At 50.4% G+C, this 21,767-nt stretch overlaps 1 protein-coding gene across 1 annotated transcript; it reads right to left on the bottom strand.

The window, feature by feature from the left end:
- Positions 1 to 1,207: 1,207 nt before the first annotated feature.
- Positions 1,208 to 19,061, bottom strand: Susd3 (sushi domain containing 3). Its single transcript, XM_021180714.3, has 5 exons — positions 18,943 to 19,061; positions 11,391 to 11,579; positions 9,697 to 9,844; positions 8,306 to 8,494; positions 1,208 to 2,084 (listed from the first exon to the last, which is right to left on the bottom strand). Exons 1-5 carry the CDS (start codon positions 19,028 to 19,030, stop codon positions 1,889 to 1,891), a joined length of 810 nt encoding a protein of 269 aa, XP_021036373.1. The 5' UTR covers positions 19,031 to 19,061; the 3' UTR covers positions 1,208 to 1,888.
- Between the last annotated feature and the right edge of the window lie 2,706 nt (positions 19,062 to 21,767).

The raw sequence follows: 21,767 nt of genomic DNA, 5'->3' as shown, positions 1-21,767 counted from the left end.
TGCTGAAAGTACTTTTAATAATTTCATATTCTGGGCTGGAGAGATGGCTCGGTGGTTAAGAACACTGGCTCTTCTTCCAGAGGTCCTGAGTTCAATTCCCAGCAACCACATGGTGACTCACAACCATCTGTAATAGGATCCGATGCCTTCCTCTAGTGTGTCCAAGGAGAACCACAATGTACTCACATACATATAAATAAAGAAATCTTTAAAAAATATATTTTCAGAGCTGGAGAGATGGCTCAGCGGTTAAGAGCACTGGCTGCTCTTCCAGAGGTTCTGAGTTCAATTCCCAGCAACCACATGGTGGCTCACAACCATCTTTAATGGTATCTAATGCCCTCTTCTGGTGTGTCTGAAGAAAGCAACAGTGTACTCACATACATAAAATATTAAAAAATATTTTCATATTCTAGTGTGCAAAACTATATCTGCTTAAACTGTCTCAGAGTCTCTTTAAAAGAACCCTGATCGTGGCATAGCTTTTTGGGACCTCAGTTTCTACATAGCTCTGGCTATCCTGGAACTATGTAGAGCAGGCTGGTCTGCCTCCTGAGTGCTGGGATTAGAATGTGTCATCATGCCTGGCAGGGCTGGCTTTTATAGATCTGATTTGACAAGTTGCTGGCTTCCAGATGACTGTGATGGTTTTGACTTGGAGACTGAACTCCCAACCACATGATGTTAGGTAAAGGCTCTACCACTGAGCTGTGGTGGGGTTTAGGTTGGGTTTTTTTTTTTTTTTTTTTTGAGATGGGGAGGGGGTGTCTTGCTATGTAGGCTAGCCTCCAGCTCAGAAGTGATCTTTCTACCTTAGCCTCATGAGTGGCTAGGACTATGATTGTAAACCCAGCAGACGGCTTTAAAATATGTCTGCCACTTCTGCTTTTCCACACCAGTGAAGCCCAGCTGGGGTTTCCTGATGAATAGAATATGGAGAGGGGGGAGAGACTTTCAAGGCAAAAGACTGTAAAGCAACAGCCCCCATCTGGAACTCACATCATATCTCACCTTGGAAATCAGCCTCCAGGCTATGCAGATACTGGGGTGGGGTCGGGGGGCTGTGGAAGGCAGACTATTCCCACTAAGGCTTCAGAAGGTCCCCACTGACTGCCAGCAGCAAACACAGACCTGTGAGTAACCAGAGCTCAATGACTCCCATGTCTCCAACAAGCTCAGGGCTCCATGGAGTGATAATAGGTAACTGGTTTTATAACAACTGGATTCGAGGATTTGATGGGATGGCCAACTGGGACAGTGGTTTCTACTTTAAAGTGAGTTTATAATTCATTTATTTAGACAGGGTTTCCCATAGCCCAGGATGACCCTGAAATTCATATCCTCCTCCTGTTACCTTCCAAGCACTGGGATTATAGGTTTGTACCGTGCTGGGGACTGAAGCCTTGTTCTGCAAGATACACAAGCATTCTGCCAACCGAGGTGCACTTCCAACCCCACTTTATGTTTTTATGCAAAGAAAACACATCCATTTCTCTCACCACAGTTGACAGATGAAGTTCTGGGGGCCCTGGCTTCCAGGCGGGGCGTCCATGCCCCAGAAGATGATAAGGTGGCTACCTGTTTTGCTGAAAGTACTTTATTAATATTTTCATAGTCTACTGTGCAAAACTATATCTGTTTAAAATGTTTCAGTCTCTCTAAAAGAACCCTGGTTGTGGTGACTTCTTCGGGACATCACCCCAGTAGCAGTTCAATGAGCAGGTCCTGTAACAGCCACAGAGGAGACCTCCAGAAAAGACTGCTCCCCGCTAGGGCCCCAGCCTTTAATGTCAGCTAGGCTCCCAATGGCCCCCTATACCTGGAGGGGACTGCCTTGGCCCATGTCCAGCTGGGCAAATGTTGACTTGCAGACCTCTGGCTAGTGGGGTCACCCTGGAAGGTACACTTTGGGCCTCCTAGGATTTCCAGGGGCCAGCCCTGCAGAGTTCATCGCGTGGACCATCACGTAGGTGCCTGGAGAGCTGGAGCAGCCACCAGGGCCCGGAGTTCCCATCCTGAAAGTCCAAGGGTCTTTGTCCACACTGTGGGTCACACCAGACTGTTCTCTGATGTCACCAGGGTCTCTGTGGGAAGAAGAGGCATGAGCTGGGGGAAAGAGAGTGATGGGTTTTTCTGGGCTCACCCAAGGCCTTAATGGACTCAGGCTAGACCACTGCCCAAGCCGCCATCCCCTGTGAGAAGTGCCACACCCCCAAGCCCTGCCCCAGGATCTTCCTGGATTGCAGCTCTCTCAGGCTTAGCTCCCAGAGAAAAGGAACTTACTAGGGATGGTTCAGTGTCTGCGAGAACCATAGGAACCCAGCTGCCTGGCCAGGGCCTGGGGATGTCCCAGGCAGGAAAAGATGTCACCTCCTTTCCTAGATATGTCCCCTTTGGAGGCTGAGCCACCTACCTTCTCTTCTATACTCCCAATTCCCTTCAGCTCCCTCACAAACCAATTCTCCAGGCTGATGAGCTGGCCCTGACTACCTGCTGACCTTGGTCCAATCTCTGGCTTCTAGACTCCAGGCCTCTGCTCTCTTCAGATTGCCTAGCTACCTGCCTCTTCACACATATGCCCCTCTCCTGAGGTGCTGTCTCTCTCTCCTCCTGCAGGTGGACTCTCCTGAGCAGTCACTTCCAGCATTACCTCCTGGACACACTCTCAGATCAACGCTCCCTCACTATGAGGAAAACTACAGGTAGTAGAAATTAAGCGATGGCATAGTAGTTTTTTCTGAACATGTGAATGAAATAAGGAGTAAGTGCTAGGATTACAGGCATGGGGCACCAAGCAGTTTCCACAGTATTGGGAATTGAACCCAGGGCTTCAAGTACGCTAGCCAAGCCCTCTGCTGCCTGAGCCATTATGTAACATAGACTCAGTCCTCGGCACATGTTTTGTTTTGAGACAGCGTCTCTCTATGTGACTCTGGCTGACCTGTGGCTAGATTAAGTAAACCAGGATGGCTTCAAACCACGGAGGTCCTCTTGCCTCCAGAGTGCTGGGTCAACAGGTATGTGCCACCATCTCCAGCTAGCACAAGTTTTTTTTAACCTTACAAGAAATGGGACCAACTCAGTACCTTCAACTTAGGAAGACAAGAAGCATCTGGAAGAATTTAGGTTAGGATCATGTACTAACAGCAAGATCAGAGGGCAGGCTCAAGAACCAGGCAGTGTGGCCCTTGCTAGAGTGGCAGATGCCCCCCAGGTTTAGAGCACCCTTCTTCCTGGGAACCCAAGGCCAGGGGCTTTGAAGCTCAGGGCTATGCACCTCCACCTGGGCTAGTCAGACCTGGGCAGAAAGACACCTTTCTGAGCCCACCCATCGCCTCATCACTCTCTACTTCCTGCCTTTTGAGCCATACCAACTAGAGCTGACTCTCAGAGTGGCCATCAAACCATCATCCTCTCTCTTGTGGTAATCCCCTCAGAACAGAGCATCCAAGTCACCTAGAGCTCTCCCACTCCCTCTCCCACCCCCAGGAGAGTGTTCTGGAACACTCTCCTCTGGAACTGAAACATTCTATCCCTGCAGGGCAGCTCCTGAAGCAGGAAGGCAAACAATTCAAAAGAGCTTCAGGAAGTCCCTGAAACTGAGAGATCCACTAGGCCCGCCCCTGCCAAAGTAAACAATCAAAGCTTAAAGTTCCTCATCAGACAAGAAAGCTGAGCTGCTAAGATGATGCTGAGACCAGACCAGCTTGCCTGGAAGAGGTTTAGATCAGCTTGAGTCACTTGGAAGGGGCATTCTACAACCTGCTGAGCTGCCTGCTGGCTGTGCAGTGTGCTCCAAGTTCCCAACTTTTGTGAGCTGTCACCCGTGTGGGCCTTGGTACATTGGTTCACCAAGTTGGACTTTGGTGCTCTCTGTACTTTGGTTTTTTGTGGGATCCCTATCTGGGATGAGACGTGCATTGTATCTCCCCAGGAAAAGTTCTTTCACATAACAGGGAGGTAAACACAATTCCATACACAGTTCTGTGGCCTCCCTTGGAAAGGACATTCCTCATAAGAATTGGCAGAACTGATGGTGAGATGGCTCAGTGGTTAAGAGCGCCGACTGCTCTTCCGAAGGTCCCGAGTTCAAATCCCAGCAACCACATGGTGGCTCACAACCATCCCTAAAGAAATCTAATGCCCTCTTCTGGAGTATCTGAGGACAGCTACACTGTACTTACATATAATAAATAAATAAATTTTTTAAAAAATAAAGAATTGGCAGAACTTGCGAGGAACTGAGGGACATAATAAAATCAATCTACTTGACTTAAACAATCCACTCCTAGAATTAGCCCAAAGATGCTACCTAATAAAGAAAAAACAGCCAGGCACACATCTGTAGCTCCAGTAACTTAGGAAGCTGAAGCAGGAGGATTCCTTAAGTGCAGGAATTCCAAAACAGCCTGGGAAACATAGCAAAACCTGAAGCCAGTCAAACAAAAACAATCAAGCATAAGACTCAAAGCCCTCAGGTCACCATGGTAAACAGGACTCATCATCAGGCAGAACGCTGAAGGCAGAGCCAGTTTCCTACAGGATTCGATGACACAGGAAAATGGACACTTTCTTTGAAACCATCCGACCCGTTACGTCATATGTGACACGGAGCCAATCAGGTGCTCATCTCCATGCCTCAGTTTCCTCTCGTACACAAGGACAGACGCAGTTATAACAATGATGATCAGCATTCACTGAGCTCCCAAATGAGCCCAGGGCAGAGCCACAGGCCTGGCTTCAGGATATCTTAACAGTAGGGGGTTCAAGTCCCTTTCTGCAGTCAAGGCAGATGAGGTATGGAGCAGCAGAGACCCCACAGGGAAGAGCAGGGGCTCTGCTGCCTGAGGTGAGCAAGTAGGACAAAGAACAGCATCAAACTGGCCCAGAATGCACATAAACCCAAGTTCAAAGTACATCAGAAGGGGCTGAGTGCAGCCATGCGGGCTCCTACTGCCAAATAAGCCACCAGAGCCAAAGAAAGCGAAGGGCTGAGGAGGGGCAGAGGGTGGCTCTCCAGGACATTTACAACACTTTCTTGCTGGGCATGGTGCCAAATGCCTATAATCCCTGCACTTGGGAGGTAGAAACAGATGAATCCTGAGTTTGAGTATATAATCAGCCACGTAGTGAGTCTGAGGATAGCTTAGGCTACATGAGGCCCTGACTCAAAGAACTATTCTTTTTCTCTCAAAAATAACATGAGTTCATTGTGAACCAATATCAATGAAATCAACAAAGAACGAACTAGAGAGCATACTGTGGCTACTCCACAAGACACCAGAATCTCAAGTCAATACACCGCCTGGTAACCCCCAAGTTGCAGCAGATCCAGGAGGATCTCTTTGGACTCTTAGCCCATGGTCAGAGTCCTCTCATACCCCGATAAGTAAATGGACCTATGGGACTCATTCTAAGCTCAGAGACCACAGACTTGTCTCTGGCAGTCTGTGACTCTAGTGAAGTGGGTCTCATGCTTCCTGACGCTGTGACTCTTTTTTTTTTTGAGACAGGGTCTCTCTGTGTAACTCTGGCTGTCCTGAAACTCACTCTGTAGACCAGGCTGTCCTGGAACTCAGAAGTCCGCCTGCCTCTGCCTCCCAAGTGCTGGGATTAAAGGCATGCACCACTACCACCCGTCGATGCTGTGACTCTTTAAGACAGTCCCTCATGCTGAGGTGACCCCAACCATAACATTATTTTCATTGCTACTTCTTAACTGTAATTTTGCTACTGTTATGAGTTGAGATATAAATATCTGTGTTTTCTGACCCTGTGAAAGGGCTAAAATGACCCTCAAAGGTGTCACGACCCACAGATCAAACAGTTGCTCTGATCTGAATGCGAAATGCTCCCCACAGGTTCATGTGTTTGAACACTTAGTGCCCACTTGGTGGCGCTGTGCGGGGTTATGGTACTTTTGGAGATGCGGCCTTCCTTGAGGAAGCACACAACTGGGGGTGGGTTTACAGCCTCTCTCCACTTCCAGTCTGCTCTCTGCTTGCCATATGAAGTTGAGAAGTAGTCTCTCAGCTTACTCTAGCTGCCTCTGGCATCAAAATCAGCTTTCTTCTGGAAGCCGCTTTTGATTGTGTGGATTTTTGGTTTTTGTTTTTAAGATTTATCATTTTTTATGCATATGAGTACACTGTAGCTGTCTTCAGACACACCAGAAGAGGGCATCGGATCCCATTACAGATGGTTGTGAGCCACTATGTGGTTGCTGGGAATTGAACTCAGAACCTCTCTGAAAGAACAATCAGTGCTCTCTACCTCTGAGCCTTCCCTCCAGCCCATATGTAGCCAGGACTGGCCTCAAACTCGTGATCCTCCTGCCTCTGCCTCCTTCAGCAAATCCTATTGGCATGTGCCATTACAACTGGCTTTTTTTTTTGTCATTGTTTTGTTTTGTTTTTCTTTTTTTAATTTATTATAGATACAGCATTCTGTCTGCATGTATGCCTGTAGGCCAGAAGAGGGTGCCAGATCTCATTATAGATGGTTATGAGCCACCATGTGGTTGCTGGGAATTGAACTCTGGACCTCTGAAGGAGCAGCCAGTGCTCCTAACCTCTGAGCCATCTCTCCAGACCCGATCGTGGTGTTTTTAATCACAGCAAAAGAGAAGTAACTGGTAGAAGCCTAAAAGACCCATGATAAGAATTCATAGCTCAGCGTGGAGTGAGGTGGGGGGGGCACCAAAGAGACAATGGGTTTGTACTGGTTAGGTCTTTTGTTTTGTTCTGTTTTTCAACAGGGTTTCTCTGTATAGCCCCTTGGTTGTCTTGGAACTCCCTTTGTACTTTGGAGACCCAGCTGGCCTCAAACTCAGACATCTGCTTGCCTCTGTCTCCCAAGTGCTGGGATCAAAGGTGTGAGCCACCATGCTGGGCTTTTGATAGTTAGTTTTATATCAACTTGACATAAGCTAGAGTTATCTGAAAGGAAGAAACTTCAATTGAGAAGACTCCTCCAGAAGATCAGGCTGTAAAGTATTTCTTAATTAGTAATTGATATGGGAAGGCCCAGCTCATTGTGGGTGGGACCACTCCTGAGCTAGTGGTTCTGGGTTCTGTAAGTAAGCAAGCCAGCAAGCAGCATTCCTCCATGGCCTCTGCATCAGCTTCTGCCTCCTGTTCTTGTCCTGACTTCCTTCAATGACAGACGGTGATGTGAAAGTGGAAGCCAAATAAACCCCTTCTCCCACATCTTGCTTTTGATGGTGGTGTTTCACTACAGTAACAGAAAACCTAATTCGGACAGGGTATCAGGCTGTATGTCTTCAGCCAGAACATGAAACCTTCAGCCTGATCCTTACAAGTCCATAGCATGAAGGACAGAAGCCTGTCTCCATTTAAAGAGCCCCAAAACCTGACGCTGAGCACAAAATCAGGCACATTAACACCTGCAGCAACCCTGGAAGTGTCTTCTACTCTCTCTTACATTCAGGTAGCCAGAAAAGGCATGTCCTGGGCCTGACGCTACAGCTCAGTTGACAAGATGCTCATTCAGTATGCACAACGCCCTGGATTCAGTCCCTAGCATTGCACAGACCAAGTATGCCATCTAGCAATCCCAGCACTTGGAAGGTAGAGGTGGGTGAGTCGGGAGTTCAAGGACATCCTTGGCTACGTAGCAAGCCTGAGGTCAGCCTGGCTACATGAGATCCTATTAGAGACAGACAGACAAACACACAGACGCACAAAGAAGGACTGTGCTTTTACTAGTTCAGGAAAAAGATAGAATTCATCAAGAGAGAAAGAGCCATAGCTGATGCCTACCTGGGGCTAGGAGAGAGTGAGGAAATGTGGAGAGCTGGGGGGAAGGGAGGAGGAAGAGAGAGAGAGGCAGAAAGAAAGAGGGGGAGAGAGGGAGAAAGAGAGAGGGAGAGAGAGGGAGAGGGAGAGAGGGAGAGAGAGAGGGAAAGGGACAGGGACAGGGAGGGGGAGGGGGGAGGGGGAGGGGGAGGGAGGGGAAGGGGAGAGGGGGGAGGGAAGGGGAGGGGGAGGGAAAGCGAGAGGCAGGTAAGAGAGAGGTAACTCTGGCATAGCAAACAGCACAGTAGGAGGCACAGGGTCTCTGCCAGTTCCCATCCCACTGAGTTTAAACTAGATAGGGCAATGGGAGGGCTAAGGTACTGGAACAGCTTTGGGGTTGGGAGCTGAGGCACCGGAGAAGTAGGTACCAGGGTCCCCAGAATGTGAGGTGGTCAGTGTCCCAGGACCTGGCAGAGCTTGGTCTGGAAAAGGGTCCCTGGGCCTCTGTACCCCTGGCTCACCCCCACCTTAGGACTAGGGTAACCTACGTGGTGAAGCTGTGGTTGTCATGGGCCTGGCTGTGCTGAATCCCTGGCTTGCTGCCACCACCACTGGGGCCACCATTGCCACCACCGACGCTGCTGCTGTTATTGTGGTTGTGTCCCTTGAGGCCCAAGTAGGCAGCTTGTACCGTCTCCAGGTCCTCGCCTCTCAGCTGGTACCACAGCTGTGCCGTCCTGGAGGAGAGAGCTCAGGATGAAGGGCCTTGATAGACCCCGGGTCTCCCAACAGCTGTGGACATGCAGAAACACCTCTACACAGCCCGTCTTGGCACTGGGTGGCGGTGGCCCACTGACCAGCAGCAGGACACTATAGGCGTGAGAACGGGACACCTGTGCTGTTCTGATGTTAGCAGCCAGGGACAGGGAAAAGCGTGTCACTGTCAATGAAAAGCAACTTAGCAGACAGGTGTGGAAGGCTCTAGCATGAACAGCTGACTGCTGAATTCTGCTTGCTGTGAGTGCCACAGAACAAATGGCACTCCTTTAAAAAAAAAAAAAGTTTGCTTATTCATTTATTTTTGTAGTGCTGGAGAGCAAATACGGGTTTTAAGTTTTTTTAATTACACTTTTATTTTTTGGTAGGGGGCACGTGCATCACAGGATACATGTGGTGGTCAGAGGACAACTTGTGGGAGTCAGTTCTCGCCTTCCACTGTGTGGGTTCCAGGAACAGAATGTGAGTCATCAGACTTGACAGTAGGAACTTTTTACCCACTGAGCCTTCTCACCTGTCTCAATTCTCTTAACAGTGAATAACATGGTGAATTTATATGTGCGTTTTAGCACAATAAAACAATAAGAAAGAGGTGTCAATTACTGCCAGATGTGTGGTGTACAGGTGTGGGGGTGCACAGGTGTGGTGATTCACACCTGGAATCCTAGGTCCATGTCTGTGAGGGCAGTGATGCTCACGTGATGGGTAGGGTCACCCATCTGTGGCAGCTCAAAATGCCACCAACACAACGGACTGGCATATGCATATGCAGGTCCACTAAGTGTTCCCTGTATGTGGACAGGGACGTGGCGGAGTGGGGGAAACATGAGAACATGAGTTCCAATTCCAGAACTTGTGTAAAAAGCTGGACACACAATGTGAGCGTAACCCCAGCACTCTCACACGCAGACAAGAGGTGGAGACAGAATTCCTGGTAGACACCCAAGGTTGTTCTGTGCCTTCCACAGTCATACTTGCATGCATTCGCACATGCTCATGCACACCCGCGTGTGCTGTACCTTCACAGAATCCCAGGAACCACATATGCATGAGAAGAGATGGACCTGTGGGACACTCAGACACTGCCCCAGGGTACCTGGCAGATGTGATGAGCAACTTCACAGCCAGGCACAGCTTCTGGAAGGACATGAGGCCACTGTACCTGTCAGCACGCCGCTGCTCATTCTTCTGCACGCACTTGAGGAGGCAGCAGGTGAGGAAGGCCATGGACATGAGCAGGATGATGGCACAGCTCACAATGGAGGCGATCACTGCCACCTTAAAGCCGAAGGTCTCATGCGGTGGCACAGCTGCAAGGGAAAAACCACAGTTCCTGGCACAGCTGATCCTGACCTGCTAGGCCCAGGCCATTAGGTTGGGGCCCACAGGAGGGTCCATTTTGGGGGAAGTCATTCAGGCTCTGGTGGCTAAGGTAACAATTTGGAAAGAATATATTTAAAGGGATTTATCAGGGAAGACATTGTCAAGAAGCGAACATGTCAGCGGGTTTGACAGGGTGTGCTAGCAGAGGCACCATCAGTTTTCACAAGGCCCATGCAGGCAAACCCTTTTCAGCTCACCTTCCTGAAAGAAGCCAGAATGATGGACGGGGCTAACCTTGCACAGGCTCAGCTGTGTGACCTCAGCTGTCACTGCGAACATGTTCCATTAGATTCTCGGGAATATTCGTTGAAAAAGATCCCAAGTTTGTAATTCAAGATTTACTTATATATTTCATGTATGCGCGTATACTGTTGCTGTCTTCAGACACACCAGAAGAGGTCATCGGATCCCTATTACAGATGGTTGTGAGCCACCATGTGGTTGCTGGGAATTGAACTCAGGATCTTTGGAAGAGCAGCCAGTGCTCTTAACCACTGAGCCATCTCTCCAGCCCCCAAGATTGCAATTCGAACAAGCATGGATATACAGAATATTCCCACGGGCTATACAGTCTAGGTCCCTGGGCCATTTTCAGCTCCCTGACTGCATGCCGACCCTCTAGAGCTTAGACTCCAGTCCCCAGAAACAAGACACGCTCCAGCCAATGGTGGATGACAGGCTGTGGGATGGGGGCACAACTAAGAATCATCCACAAGATGTAAGGATGCACCTTAGCCCCCAGGGGACTCCTAACTCCATAAGGCTCATTCTGGGGACATCCAAACACCACCTGGGTTATGTCCTTGACAGGTTGGTCCTGCCATTTTGGGTTCTCAGTCTCTCAGAACTTAGTCTTACAGACACCCTCATCTCAGGAGACTGAGCTGATACAGGATGATAGAGGCTCTGGGAAGCTCTGCAGTATATACACATGCAAGCACCAAGCTATTTTGAATCTATGCAGTAATGTAATATACCAGCCTTTGCTTAGGAAAAGGCCACACGAGGCACTGGACAGTCAAGACAGGTTCTATGCATACAACCAGACAACTAGAATATGAGTCTTCCCTGAGACAGGGGATCCAGGGCTGGCACAAGGAGCCTCTGTACTCCTAATTCCTAGAATTCTTGGCACTTAGAACACCCGTTAGGGGTTGCCTAAGGCCTTCATGAAGGAAAAGAGGGTGGATAAGGAAATAAAGTAGGTTTGTTTTTCCCCATTTCACAGATGACAAAGCAGCAGCTTAGATGGTACTAGTGACCAGTCAGGGGCCAGGGCAGCAGCAAGGGGTTGAAGCCAGCACTGCATCTGTACTCCAATGTGAGAGCAGCCAACAGTGGGAAGAGAACCCGTCAATGTGGGCTAGCCTGAGACTGGACCAATGACCTTTGATGTGACAGTATCTGGGGGCCCCCATCTCCCACCTTACCAGCAGCTGAGCTGGGGCAGCTCAGGAAGGAGGAGGGGCCTACCTTTGCACACAGGGCTTCCTGAAGACCAGTCAACGGTGCTCCCATTCCAGGCACAAGTGAGGAGGCCAGACCCCACCATCTGGTGGCCAGAGGGGCAGTGGAATATGAGCACAGTCCCCAGAGACGTGCCATCTCCACGGACGACTTGCAAGGTGCCTTGAGGTGGGGGATGGAGCTGAGCACAGGTGCCTGGACAGAGAAGAGGCTGTGAGGCTGGGGTGTGGTCAGCAGAGGGCACAGCCACCCCCACCCCCCCATCCCCAGGAAGCCCACCAGAGGTGGGCACTGACCAGCTCTACATGGTCTGTAAATGTATACGGTCTGAGGATTGTGTTAAAACAGTAGATGGCAATATACAAAGATTAGCTAAGCATCGTTCCAAAGGCAGCAGAGAGGGAGCAAGGACAGAGTGGGGGGGGGGGAAGGGAGGGAGAAAGAGAGAAACTTGAAAATTGATCATTTGTTACCTCTTAATAACTAAAAGATAAACACTAACTCAGATGGACAAAATTAGGAAAAAATTAGGTATCTAGAAAGTAAACAAACCTCCAATCTCTTTGATTTGCAAAGAGATCTTACCAATGTGAGTTAAACATATCATTTAAAGTAATTTTTAAATTGAGCTCATGTGTAAGCAAGGAATACAAGAGACACAACAGCCAGTAGCCAGGAAAACATGCTTACCACACAGCAAACCAAGAGACCCGAATGACAGCTGATCTTTCCCTTAGCAAGCTGGCTAAGAGCTTTATTTCTTAAATAAAGAGTATGTGTATGTGTGCCTGTGGGTGTGCTTGGGTGCAGGTGCTCTCAGAGGCCAGAAGGGGCTGATTCCCTAGAGCTAGGTTATAGGCTGTAGTGAACCACCTGAAGGATTCTGGGAAACAAGCGCAGGTTCTCTACTAAGAGTAGCAAGTGCTCTTTTGTTGTTGGCACTCACAGAAACCAGCAGCACCTGCCTCCCAAGCACTGGGATTGAAAGTGTGACCCGCCTGCAAGTGCTGTTAACCCTGGAGTCACCTCTCCAGCCCCAAGGTGGCTGAGATTAAAAGAAAAAATTGAGATGGGGGTATTCCTCTGTGGTACAGCACTGGCCTAACATGTACTAAGGCTCTGGGTTCCATCCTAACACGGTACAACTTCTGATAATGATGAAAGCCAGTATCCCTTGGGGTAGAAAAGTGACTCCCCAGGTTGTGGTGATGGCTAAGCCTTCTTGGATAAAGTTCGGTGAGTGTGAGGGCTACTCAGAGCACACCACGATGCCATTACCTCCATCCCTGTAACAGAGCCTGGTAGAACGGCAAGAATCTGGAAAACACATCTCCAGCAAGAAGCAGAGATTCACCCATCAAGGTACCTCACCCCACCTCCCCAAAAAAGTGCTAATGCACAACCCCAAATTATAGCAAAATACTAGGAAGCAGGGACAGCAATGTTGTCCTTAAACAGAGATGAGATGCAGAAGGGCCAGGGAAATGCTGGCTCAGTCAGTAAAATGCTTGTTATGAAAGCATGAAGACCTGCAACCTTAGTGACTCACTAGCTGTGGGTCACTAGCTGACAGCCATATTTTGAAGTCTGTTTTTTTTTTTGAGACGGGGTTTCTCTGTGGAGCCCTGGCTGTCCTGGAACTCACTCTGTAGACCAGGCTGGCCTCGAACTCCCAAGTGCTGGGTCTAAAGGCATGTGCCACACCACCTCTGGCCATAACTTGGACTCTTGATTGCAGAGTCTCATCTCTCTTCATGGAGCAACAGCTCTGTCTCCATAAACATCAGGGTCGGACAGAGGAAGGAAGCTGACCTTACAAATCAATCAGACTCCACATTCCCCCTTGCCTTTGCAGTATTCTGGACTATGGGAATACACTATTCCCCCAGCCAGGGAAGTGGATGGGACTTTAGAGCTGTGGTAGACATGGCTAGGCAGACATGGGCCAGCCTTGGGGCTCTTCCCCAGGATGCCAGGCAGCCAACACTTCCCAGTCCTCAATTTAGAGTGACAACTTCTGCATTCTTGTACAGCTGAGCTAGCAGAGCGGAGGCTCACCCTCACCACCTGCAACCAGTCTGGTAGCAGATAGACAGGGAAGAGGCAGGGGCAGCAACACCCACCTCTGTCAACTGCACAGCGCTTTACTATACTAGCATATCATCACAAAGGGTCCTCCTGGCTGGTATGTATGGCCAGCAGCACAAGTATGTGCCACATAGAATGGCTGTGACAGACTGAAGCCTCTGTGCACCCAGGTTGGGCCAGCCTAGGCTGTAGATCCAGAGAACCTAGACTGACAGTTGCCCTTATCACCTGGGGACTTCTTACCCTGAGCTTGTCTCATCTCCTGCAAATGGAACTCCAGGCAGCGTTTCGAGAGGACTGGATGAAAGGCCTGTGGCTCAGCAAGGAAACCACCGTCGTCCACTTCCCCTAAATACATCCTAGCAGCAGGGCGGGTGGGGCACCAAGACGTCCCCACTCGGTTCATGCTATGTCTGTCAACAGCCACATCCGGTACTTTGGGGAGGGCTCTGCTGGAGGGGTGCTTTATCCTCAGCTAGAGACTGTAAGGCCTTGGTACACCTCACAGGCAGCCAGTCACGAATCTTAAAAGGCAGATTTCCTGCCCTGTTATTGGGCCTCCTAACTGTGGGGGGATGAAGGATGAAGCCACTGACAATCTCCAAGGAAAGAGGACCAGCCAGCCCTGCTACCTGGGTGTCAGAAGCCCAGGAGCTTTTGCTAAAGAGCTAAATAAAAGCATTGATTACTTCTAGTGCAAGCCCAACAGAGGGGTGGCAGCTCCTGGGCAGATATGGAAGTTGTCAGGGTAGAAAGCACGGCCTGGTTAGGTAGACTGGGAGAGACTTGGGACCAAGGGGCTTCAATTGCCATCCCAGTCACAAACATGACATTTCTAGCCAGCTCTCTAGAAGACTCACAGGGTATAGAGCCCCAGCTGCCAGACCAACTAGTGTTCTTCCATTACAAGGACAGAGGTGGACAATGGAAGCGAGTCCTTCCTCCTTGTGTTACTCAAGGGGACTTCTGGCCAGGGAGGCCCAACTTCCTTTAACCAGAGCTGAAGGAAGTACAGAGAGAGTGGCCCTGGCTGGGAGTGGCTTGGTCTTTCCAGCCCAAGCCCCCCAGACTCCCCTACCCTTGCCCCATATGAGAGCGGAGATAAACACATGGGCCCCTGATCGGATCCAGCAGCAAGTTTCAACCCACATTTCACATTGACCTCAGACTTCCCCATCTGCAAAATGGGTATTCTGCCTTACTGGGTCACAGGGAGGGTGGGGCTGTGTGGTAGAGATACAGAGGCAAGGCTGATTCACAGAATTACTGCCTTGGTAGACCTTGAACCAGTGTCTCATGTCCTCTAGACTACTTTGAATCAACTCCTAATCCTCCTGTCTCCACCTTCTCAGCGAGCAGATTACTGTGTGCCACCACAGTAGGTCTATACCATACCAGGGATTGGAATCTAGGGTGATGCATGCCAGGCAAGTACTCCACCAACTGAACTACGTCCTTCAGGTAGGGCTTTGAGCAGTATCTCAAATACTCCAGGCCAGGCTGGCACTACTTTACATATGCACATGCATGCATACACACACACACACACATTCACACACACACACACACACACACACACACACACACACACACTCACACTCACAGTCTCTCTCTCTCCTCCAAGTTCACAGCACAAGGAACCTCCATCCCCAGACCCCATCCGTGTCTATCCCTGGGCCTGCAAGGCCAGTAAATTCTACTCTGGGATCTTCTAGAGGAGGACGCTTGAGGTCCATAGTCCTGGTCAAGGCAAACATTACGGTGGGCCCCCAGGCTTCCTCAGCCTCAGATGGCCTGTTAATAAGTGTACCAAAAGCACTGGACAGGCAGAGCCATGCTGTCCAAGTCTATGACGCCTGCAACCCCTGGGTGTACTGGAGCAGATACTCAGGAGGGTGAAGCAACATAGTGAGTTTGAGGCCAACATGAGCCACACAAGGAGACCTCTTCAAGGCACACAACTTTAAACCCAGCACCCGGGAGGCAGAGGCAGGTGGATCTCTGAGTTAGAGGCTAGCCTGGTCTACAGAGTGAGTTACAGGACAGCTAGGACCTCACAGAGAAGCCCTGTTTCAAAAAATAAAAGAACCAACAAACAGGTACTTCTCAGAGAGAACCCCCTCCCCAACTCGAGCTACAGACCCACAGCTATCCTCCTGGGCACCTCATAGACTCTCCCTACGCCTGGCATCTAAGAATCAAGCCCCATCTGCCCCTCCACTGCTGAGAACGTCCCTCCAGACCCAGCAGGCACACTCTACTTCCTGAGCTAGAAGACACCCCAGGTTCCCAGGAAGGCACTCGGCTAAGCTAACAGCAAGTGGCATTGAACCCTCTCTGTGCACTGCCTCTGGACACTGGACACTGCATATCTCTCAGTCCTTTGCTGTGTCCAGCATCTCCACCCTCTGGTACAAATATTACTTTGGTAACCCTGGGAACCAATGTTTGTTTGTTTGTTTGTTTGTTTGTTTTTGTGGAAGTAAATCTTCAAGAGAGTGAAAGCAACAGAAAAAGAAAATCGAATGGGATTAATGCTCACAGGAAAATTGCACACCATCCAGCCTGGTCCTCCAGGCTTAGGGGATGAAACGAAGGACAGACGGACACAGCAAGGCCACCTGCCCAGCCCATGAGGGTCTGTAGCCTGTCTCACCTGACATCTCAACCCAGTCCACCTGCAGTAAGAAGCTCTGTTCCCAGACCCTTCACCCTGAGGTGCATTTCGATAGATCTGGGAGGGGCACCATCCTCCTCCCCCAGTTCTTGAGGCCAGCTGGATGCCTTGGGAAAGAGTCTTGTTTGTTAATCTTTTATCTGGAACCTTGGACCACAGGCAGGGACAGCATCTTCTGTCCTTTCTGAGGCCCAAGGGCCCCTCACCCTGACCTTTTAAATATGTTCCCTTTTACGCTTGCAGAGGTTGTATGGGTTCAGAGAAAGGGAAGGCAGGCCTGTGGGCGGAACCTTACTGGGACTTTGGTAGCCAGGCTGGTGTTCTCACCTGCCAGTGGGTCCTTACATAATTTTTGCTCTGGGTCTGCATCTCTCCAAATGTGAATCACGGGGAGCTGGGGGCGGGGCGGGGCGGGGCGGGGGGGGGAGGAGATGGGATTCAAACTTCTTAAAGATGACTGAGTTATTTGTACACAGACCCTCTAACCGCAGGACCCCTGGACACCAGCAGCGAGGACAACATGTAATCCTAACTGAGTATGTAAGGCCCGTAGCCTGGCTTTGTGCCCTCAGGGAAGTCATCTGTTCTCTTTGAGCCCATCTTCCTATGCCCCGAAACCATGGGCCATCTAGGCTGGGCTCCAGACTGTGTGTTCTCTTTCCGTGGCAGAACAGAGGCTACTCCAGCCAAGGCAAATGTATCTCCGAATCTTCTGGGGGTGCATAAGGCAAGGGGAGAGGAGCGCCATGCTGATTCACACTGGCTAGCACTGGGCCTCAGTTGCTCTTACGTAGTAATGGGCATAGCAGGCTGCAGGGATGAAGCTGAGAACACCCTTCAAAAGGGCCACCTGCACTTATCCACTGAGCCTCTCTTCTTGTACTTTTCAAGGTCCTTTCTGGGGTTAGCAGGAGGTGGCCTCCAGCCACTGGAACCCTGTGTTCCTGGAAAACCTCCCAGACTAAGGAGTTCAGGAGCTGCCCTGGGAGCAGAGCCAAACCCTCTATCCAGTCTAGATAGGAGACCCAGGCTGAGTGAGGGGTGGGGGAAAAGATGACAACACACTTAGTCCTGCCTGGAGTCCTACCCACAGGAGAACACAGACCTCCAGAACACCTCTGGCCTGCTCAGTAATGGGCCCCTTCTACAGACTGTGGGAACCACACATCCCCATTTTTTTTTATCTCTCAATTATCTTCTGACAACACCAAACTATCTCCACATAGCTTCAGGCCTTCTTTTCCCTTCCCTTCCTGGCCTGTTAAACAAACAAGAAGGCCATAGGCTAAGGAAGCCCCACAGACTCTTCTAATCAAGAGGCTCTCCTATACTCTGGGAATCCTGTCCACAGCCTGGGGGCAGGAATACCACACTCACCTAGCATCTCCTAAGGGAACTGAGACACTGGGGTAGGGACTCATCCCTAATAAGAGCTACAACAAGGAGCCTGGGACATGCTTAGAAGCTGGGTGCCAAGGACACTGTGAGGATATGGATTTCTCCTGATGCCAGGTAGGGCAAGGGACAACTGAGACACTGGACTCTCAGACTTTCTCCAGAGATTCCTCTGCAAATAGCCTTTTGTTTGCAAATTCAGCAGGGCCCCAAGGCCACCCCATGGGATAACCTTAGGCAAGGCCATCCACTTCTAGCTGGTGACACCTCCAGACTACTATGTAGAAGGTACTCACAATCATGTTTCCCCTTTCCCCCAGCAGTACCAGGCCCAGAGTTAGCCTCTTCTAACACAAAGACGCTCCTGTGGAGTAAAAATTAGAAAGCCAAAACTAGCCACACCTGTGGGACCAACAATGGGCTGGCACGATGGGATGGTATCAAATGAATCAAACCCACTAAAGGTTTCTCAACCTGGGGGTCAGCCGACCCTTTCACAGGGATTTCCTAAGACCGTTAGAAAACAGTTATTTGCAATAGGGTTCATAACTAGCAGGATTACAGTTCTGAAGCAGCAATGGAAATAAATTTATGGTTGGGGGTTACCACAGCACGAGGAACCGTATTAAAGGGTCGCAGCATTATGAAGGTTGAGAAGCACTGCGCTAGGGTGAGGGCAATGTGCCTCCAGATCTCAGCTTCCTCCTGTGCAATGCAGCTGAGCCCTCCACAGAGGCAGGAAACCTCCTGGATGCGCAGGACTGAGCTCTTGGGAGGAATGCGGTTTTGGTGGTGTTTCTAAGAGTTAGCAAAGCTGACATCTGCATCGCTTCTCGCCCTTTTGGCTAAGATCAAGTGTAGAACCCTCTTCGGCACACTTAACAACCATTTTCCCTCCTCCTGGAGACCTCTGACCTTTGATAGCCTAGCCGCAACCCGGGTCCTGGTTGCTGGATAACCTCTCATCTCCTCTATCACAGGCTCACTTTCCCTTTTGTAAAGTGTGGCTGGAGTAATCAACAAAGATAACAACAACTCTCGGCAACCCAGAAGACACTTCGATGACTCCCTCCAACCCCGGGCCGCACACCCCGCCAGGTGAAGCCGGCTCCGACTTCCGCAAGCACCTGGGACTGCGCGGGGCGACCGTCGCCGAATCCGTGCAAACGCTAAGAGGTGCCCGCCGCCTGGTTTCGGGCCGCTTGCCGCCCCGTTTCGACTCAGTTGGGGTCGCCCGCTGGATCGGCGGGAAGTCAAGAAGAAAGTTCGTTCTCTAGAAGGCCCTGGCAGTGCGATGCACGCCCCCTTCCTGGACAGGGTCCCCAGCACAGCAGCCCCTCGCCCCTCTACTTCTCCGTCGGTGAAAAGGGCACTGAGACCTGCGGCCCCAGCCCTCACCTGTCTGGTTCACTGGGACAGGCGTTGTGTTCCCAGCACGCCACCGCGGCCTCGCTCGCCCCCGAAGGGTCGCAGACGTTCGGCGCATCCTGAGCGCTCAGCAGTATTCTGTGGAGCCTGCGGAGGTGAGGGGCGGGACTTAATTGAGGGGCGGGTCGTTCGAAGGCGTGGCTGTCTCTAGCCACACCCAGGGCTCACCCTCCAAGACGCTAGTGTTGAACTTTAGTCCGGTCCCGCCTACCCCTTGCAGTGGGTGGCAGAAGTGGGAACTGGACACCTGGAGGGGCAGAGAATGGGGAGTCTCCAGGCTGATCGCACCGAAGTCAGCCCTTGAGCTAGAGCCGTCTGTCTGCACACCTTTCCTCTCCCGACTCACCTCTGGACTCTAGGGCTAGGCAGGTGACCTTGGAGAGTGACAACCTCCGCATTCTCTTCTGGAGTCAGGGTTGGTTGCACCCCCTAATGTCTCCTTTTCACTTGAACTTGCGAGTCACGCGTGATGTGACTTTCTTTATTGTCCTAAAGTTGAAATCAAGCTTATGTCCGGTTCTGCCGCATGGTTGAAAGGCAGGTCCATCCACAGACCCCACTGTGATACCTACCAACCCCTCTCCTGCCCCACCTCCACCATACTCTGAGATATCAGAATTCCTGGCCACATAGCCAGAGATCCCTGTCTGTCAGTGGAGATCAGCTACCTGGAGGCTCAGGGATGGGACTTAGAGGGATCTAAAGTGTCCCTGATTTGTGGGTAGAAGCTGTGAAGGACAGGGAAGGGGGGAGGCACCTACCACCATCCTGTGGCTCAGCACCGCCCCTCCTCCTCCCCTTCCCCTTGGTGTTCAGCAGCGCTGACTGACAGGTTATTTAGGGTGGGGATGTTTCCTAGGCTTACAGAACAAAGCACTACAGATAGAACTCCACAGAACAACGGATCCACGTTATCTCATCATACAGGAGGTGGGGCCAGAGCTCTTCAAAGTCTCCAGGGAGCATCCTTTTTTTCTTTAGATTTATTTTACTTTTATGCATGAACGGTTGGCCTGCATGTACTGCACCTTCTGCTTGCCAGTGGTTGGCTGTGTATCACCATGTGGGTGCTGGGAACCAAACTCAGATCACATTGCAAGAACAGCAGGTGCTCCTAACTGCTGAGCTATCCTTTCAGCTCTTGTTTTCTTGGTTCTTTAGTCTCTACTCAATAGAAAAAAAAATGAAAATTTCACCCCCAAAACCTTTCACAATGACTCAAGCCCTAACATTCCATTGTTGATGGGTAAAAGGTTCAGATAAGAGCTGGTGGTGGCACACGCCTTTAATCCCAGCACTTGGGAGGCAGAGGCAGGCAGATTTCTGAGTTTGAGGCCAGCCTGGTCTACAAAGTGAGTGCTAGGACAGCCAGGACTACAGAGAAACCCTGTATTGGATTAACTTCCTGATGGTAGGTTAGAGGGGAGGAGAGGAGTTGGTTATATGCCTGGGTTCTGACCACTTTGCAGTCCTACCATCCAGGGTGAGTCAGCTCAACAACAACTAGCACCCACCTCAGGTTCAGAAATGATGGCTTGGGAACCCTTTGAGGGTGTGTGTGTGTGTGTGTGTGTGTGTGTGTGTGTGCTGGGGGCGGGGGTGACTACTGAGCACCCAACACCTGCCAGGCCAGTTCAAGAGCCAAGGATACAACAGGGCACAGGGAAGACTGTCTGTCAGGAAGCTGACTCCTCCCCCTCACGCCTGACTGCCACTGGGCAGTGAGGTTACAGGCATTCTTTATTCTGGACTTTCTACTCTCATTCCTGTATTTTCTGACTTTGCTACAATGAGTAAGTGTATTGTCTAATCAGAAAGCAGAAAATAGGGCCAGCAAGATGGCCCGGGGGTAAAGGTGCTTGCTCTGTAGGCCTGGCAACCTGTATGTGGAAAGAGAGAACCACGGAGTAATCTTCTGCCTTCACACACACACACACACGCACACGCACACGCACATGCACAGGCACACTCGCGTGAGAGTGCTAAATTAAAATCTTAAAACCAGGAAACAAATATGTGAGGAGGAAGAAGAGAAGGAGGAAGAGGAGGAGGAGGAAGAGGAGGAGGAGAAGGAGGAGGAGGAAGAGGAGAAGGAGGAGGAGAAGAAGGAGGAGGAGGAGGAGGGAAGAAGTGAGAAAGTCTGTAGAGAAAGCAGAAGGCAGCCGCAGACCCTGGGAAAGCTGGTGTTACTGGCAGTTGTGAGCTGTCTGATGTGCATGGTGGGAACCAGACTCTGGGTGTCTGCAAGTGAGCAGCAAGTGCACTTAATTGCTGACCCACCTCTCCAGTTCTCCATAACAGATATTTCTCAAAGCGTCGTACTCATAAACAATCTCAAACATCCCCAAAGCCACTGTGCTCTGTACTTGTCAGAGAAGATGTAGGCTAGTTGATCATGGTGATCTGTGCCTGTGACTAACACTTGGGAGGTGGAGCCAAGAGCATCAGAAGTTCTATCTAGACCAGCCTGTACTGGAGACCTTGTCTCAAAAACCAAAACCAACACTAAAGCCAGAAACAAAACAAAACAAAAACTGGGAGGGAAGGAAGCAAGCAAGCTATGAGATGGCACTCATTCTACAGACAGGGAAAGCAAGGCTGAGAGAGGGGTCTGTCTGGTCCAAGGTCACTTGACTGTAAGGATTAGCCTCATTATAGCGACCTGAAGAGTTTCCGCCTAAGCACAGCTTTCCAGAGGCAGCCTTGGGTTTTCATTCGCTGGAGGCTGCTCCCAGATAAGCTGGGAGGTAAGAAGGTGACCTGGTAGCTCAAGGGTCACCAGAGGCTTAATACTC

Source organism: Mus caroli, unplaced genomic scaffold (genome assembly GCF_978045245.1).
Source record: "Mus caroli unplaced genomic scaffold, Mus_caroli_1 scaffold_15, whole genome shotgun sequence".
NCBI lineage: Eukaryota > Metazoa > Chordata > Mammalia > Rodentia > Muridae > Mus > Mus caroli.
The sequence above is the reverse complement of the archived record's forward strand: the minus strand, read 5'-3'. Positions and strand labels throughout refer to the sequence as shown.

Coding starts and splice junctions, on each gene's coding strand:
- Susd3 (XM_021180714.3), bottom strand. CDS start 19,030: ATGCGCCGAACGTCTGCGACCCTTCGGGGGCGAGCGAGGCCGCGGTGG. Junction 11,580..18,942: donor TGTCCCAGTGAACCAGACAG/GTGAGGGCTGGG, acceptor TTCTCTGTCCAG/GCACCTGTGCTCAGCTCCAT. Junction 9,845..11,390: donor AGGAAGCCCTGTGTGCAAAG/GTAGGCCCCTCC, acceptor TTTCCCTTGCAG/CTGTGCCACCGCATGAGACC.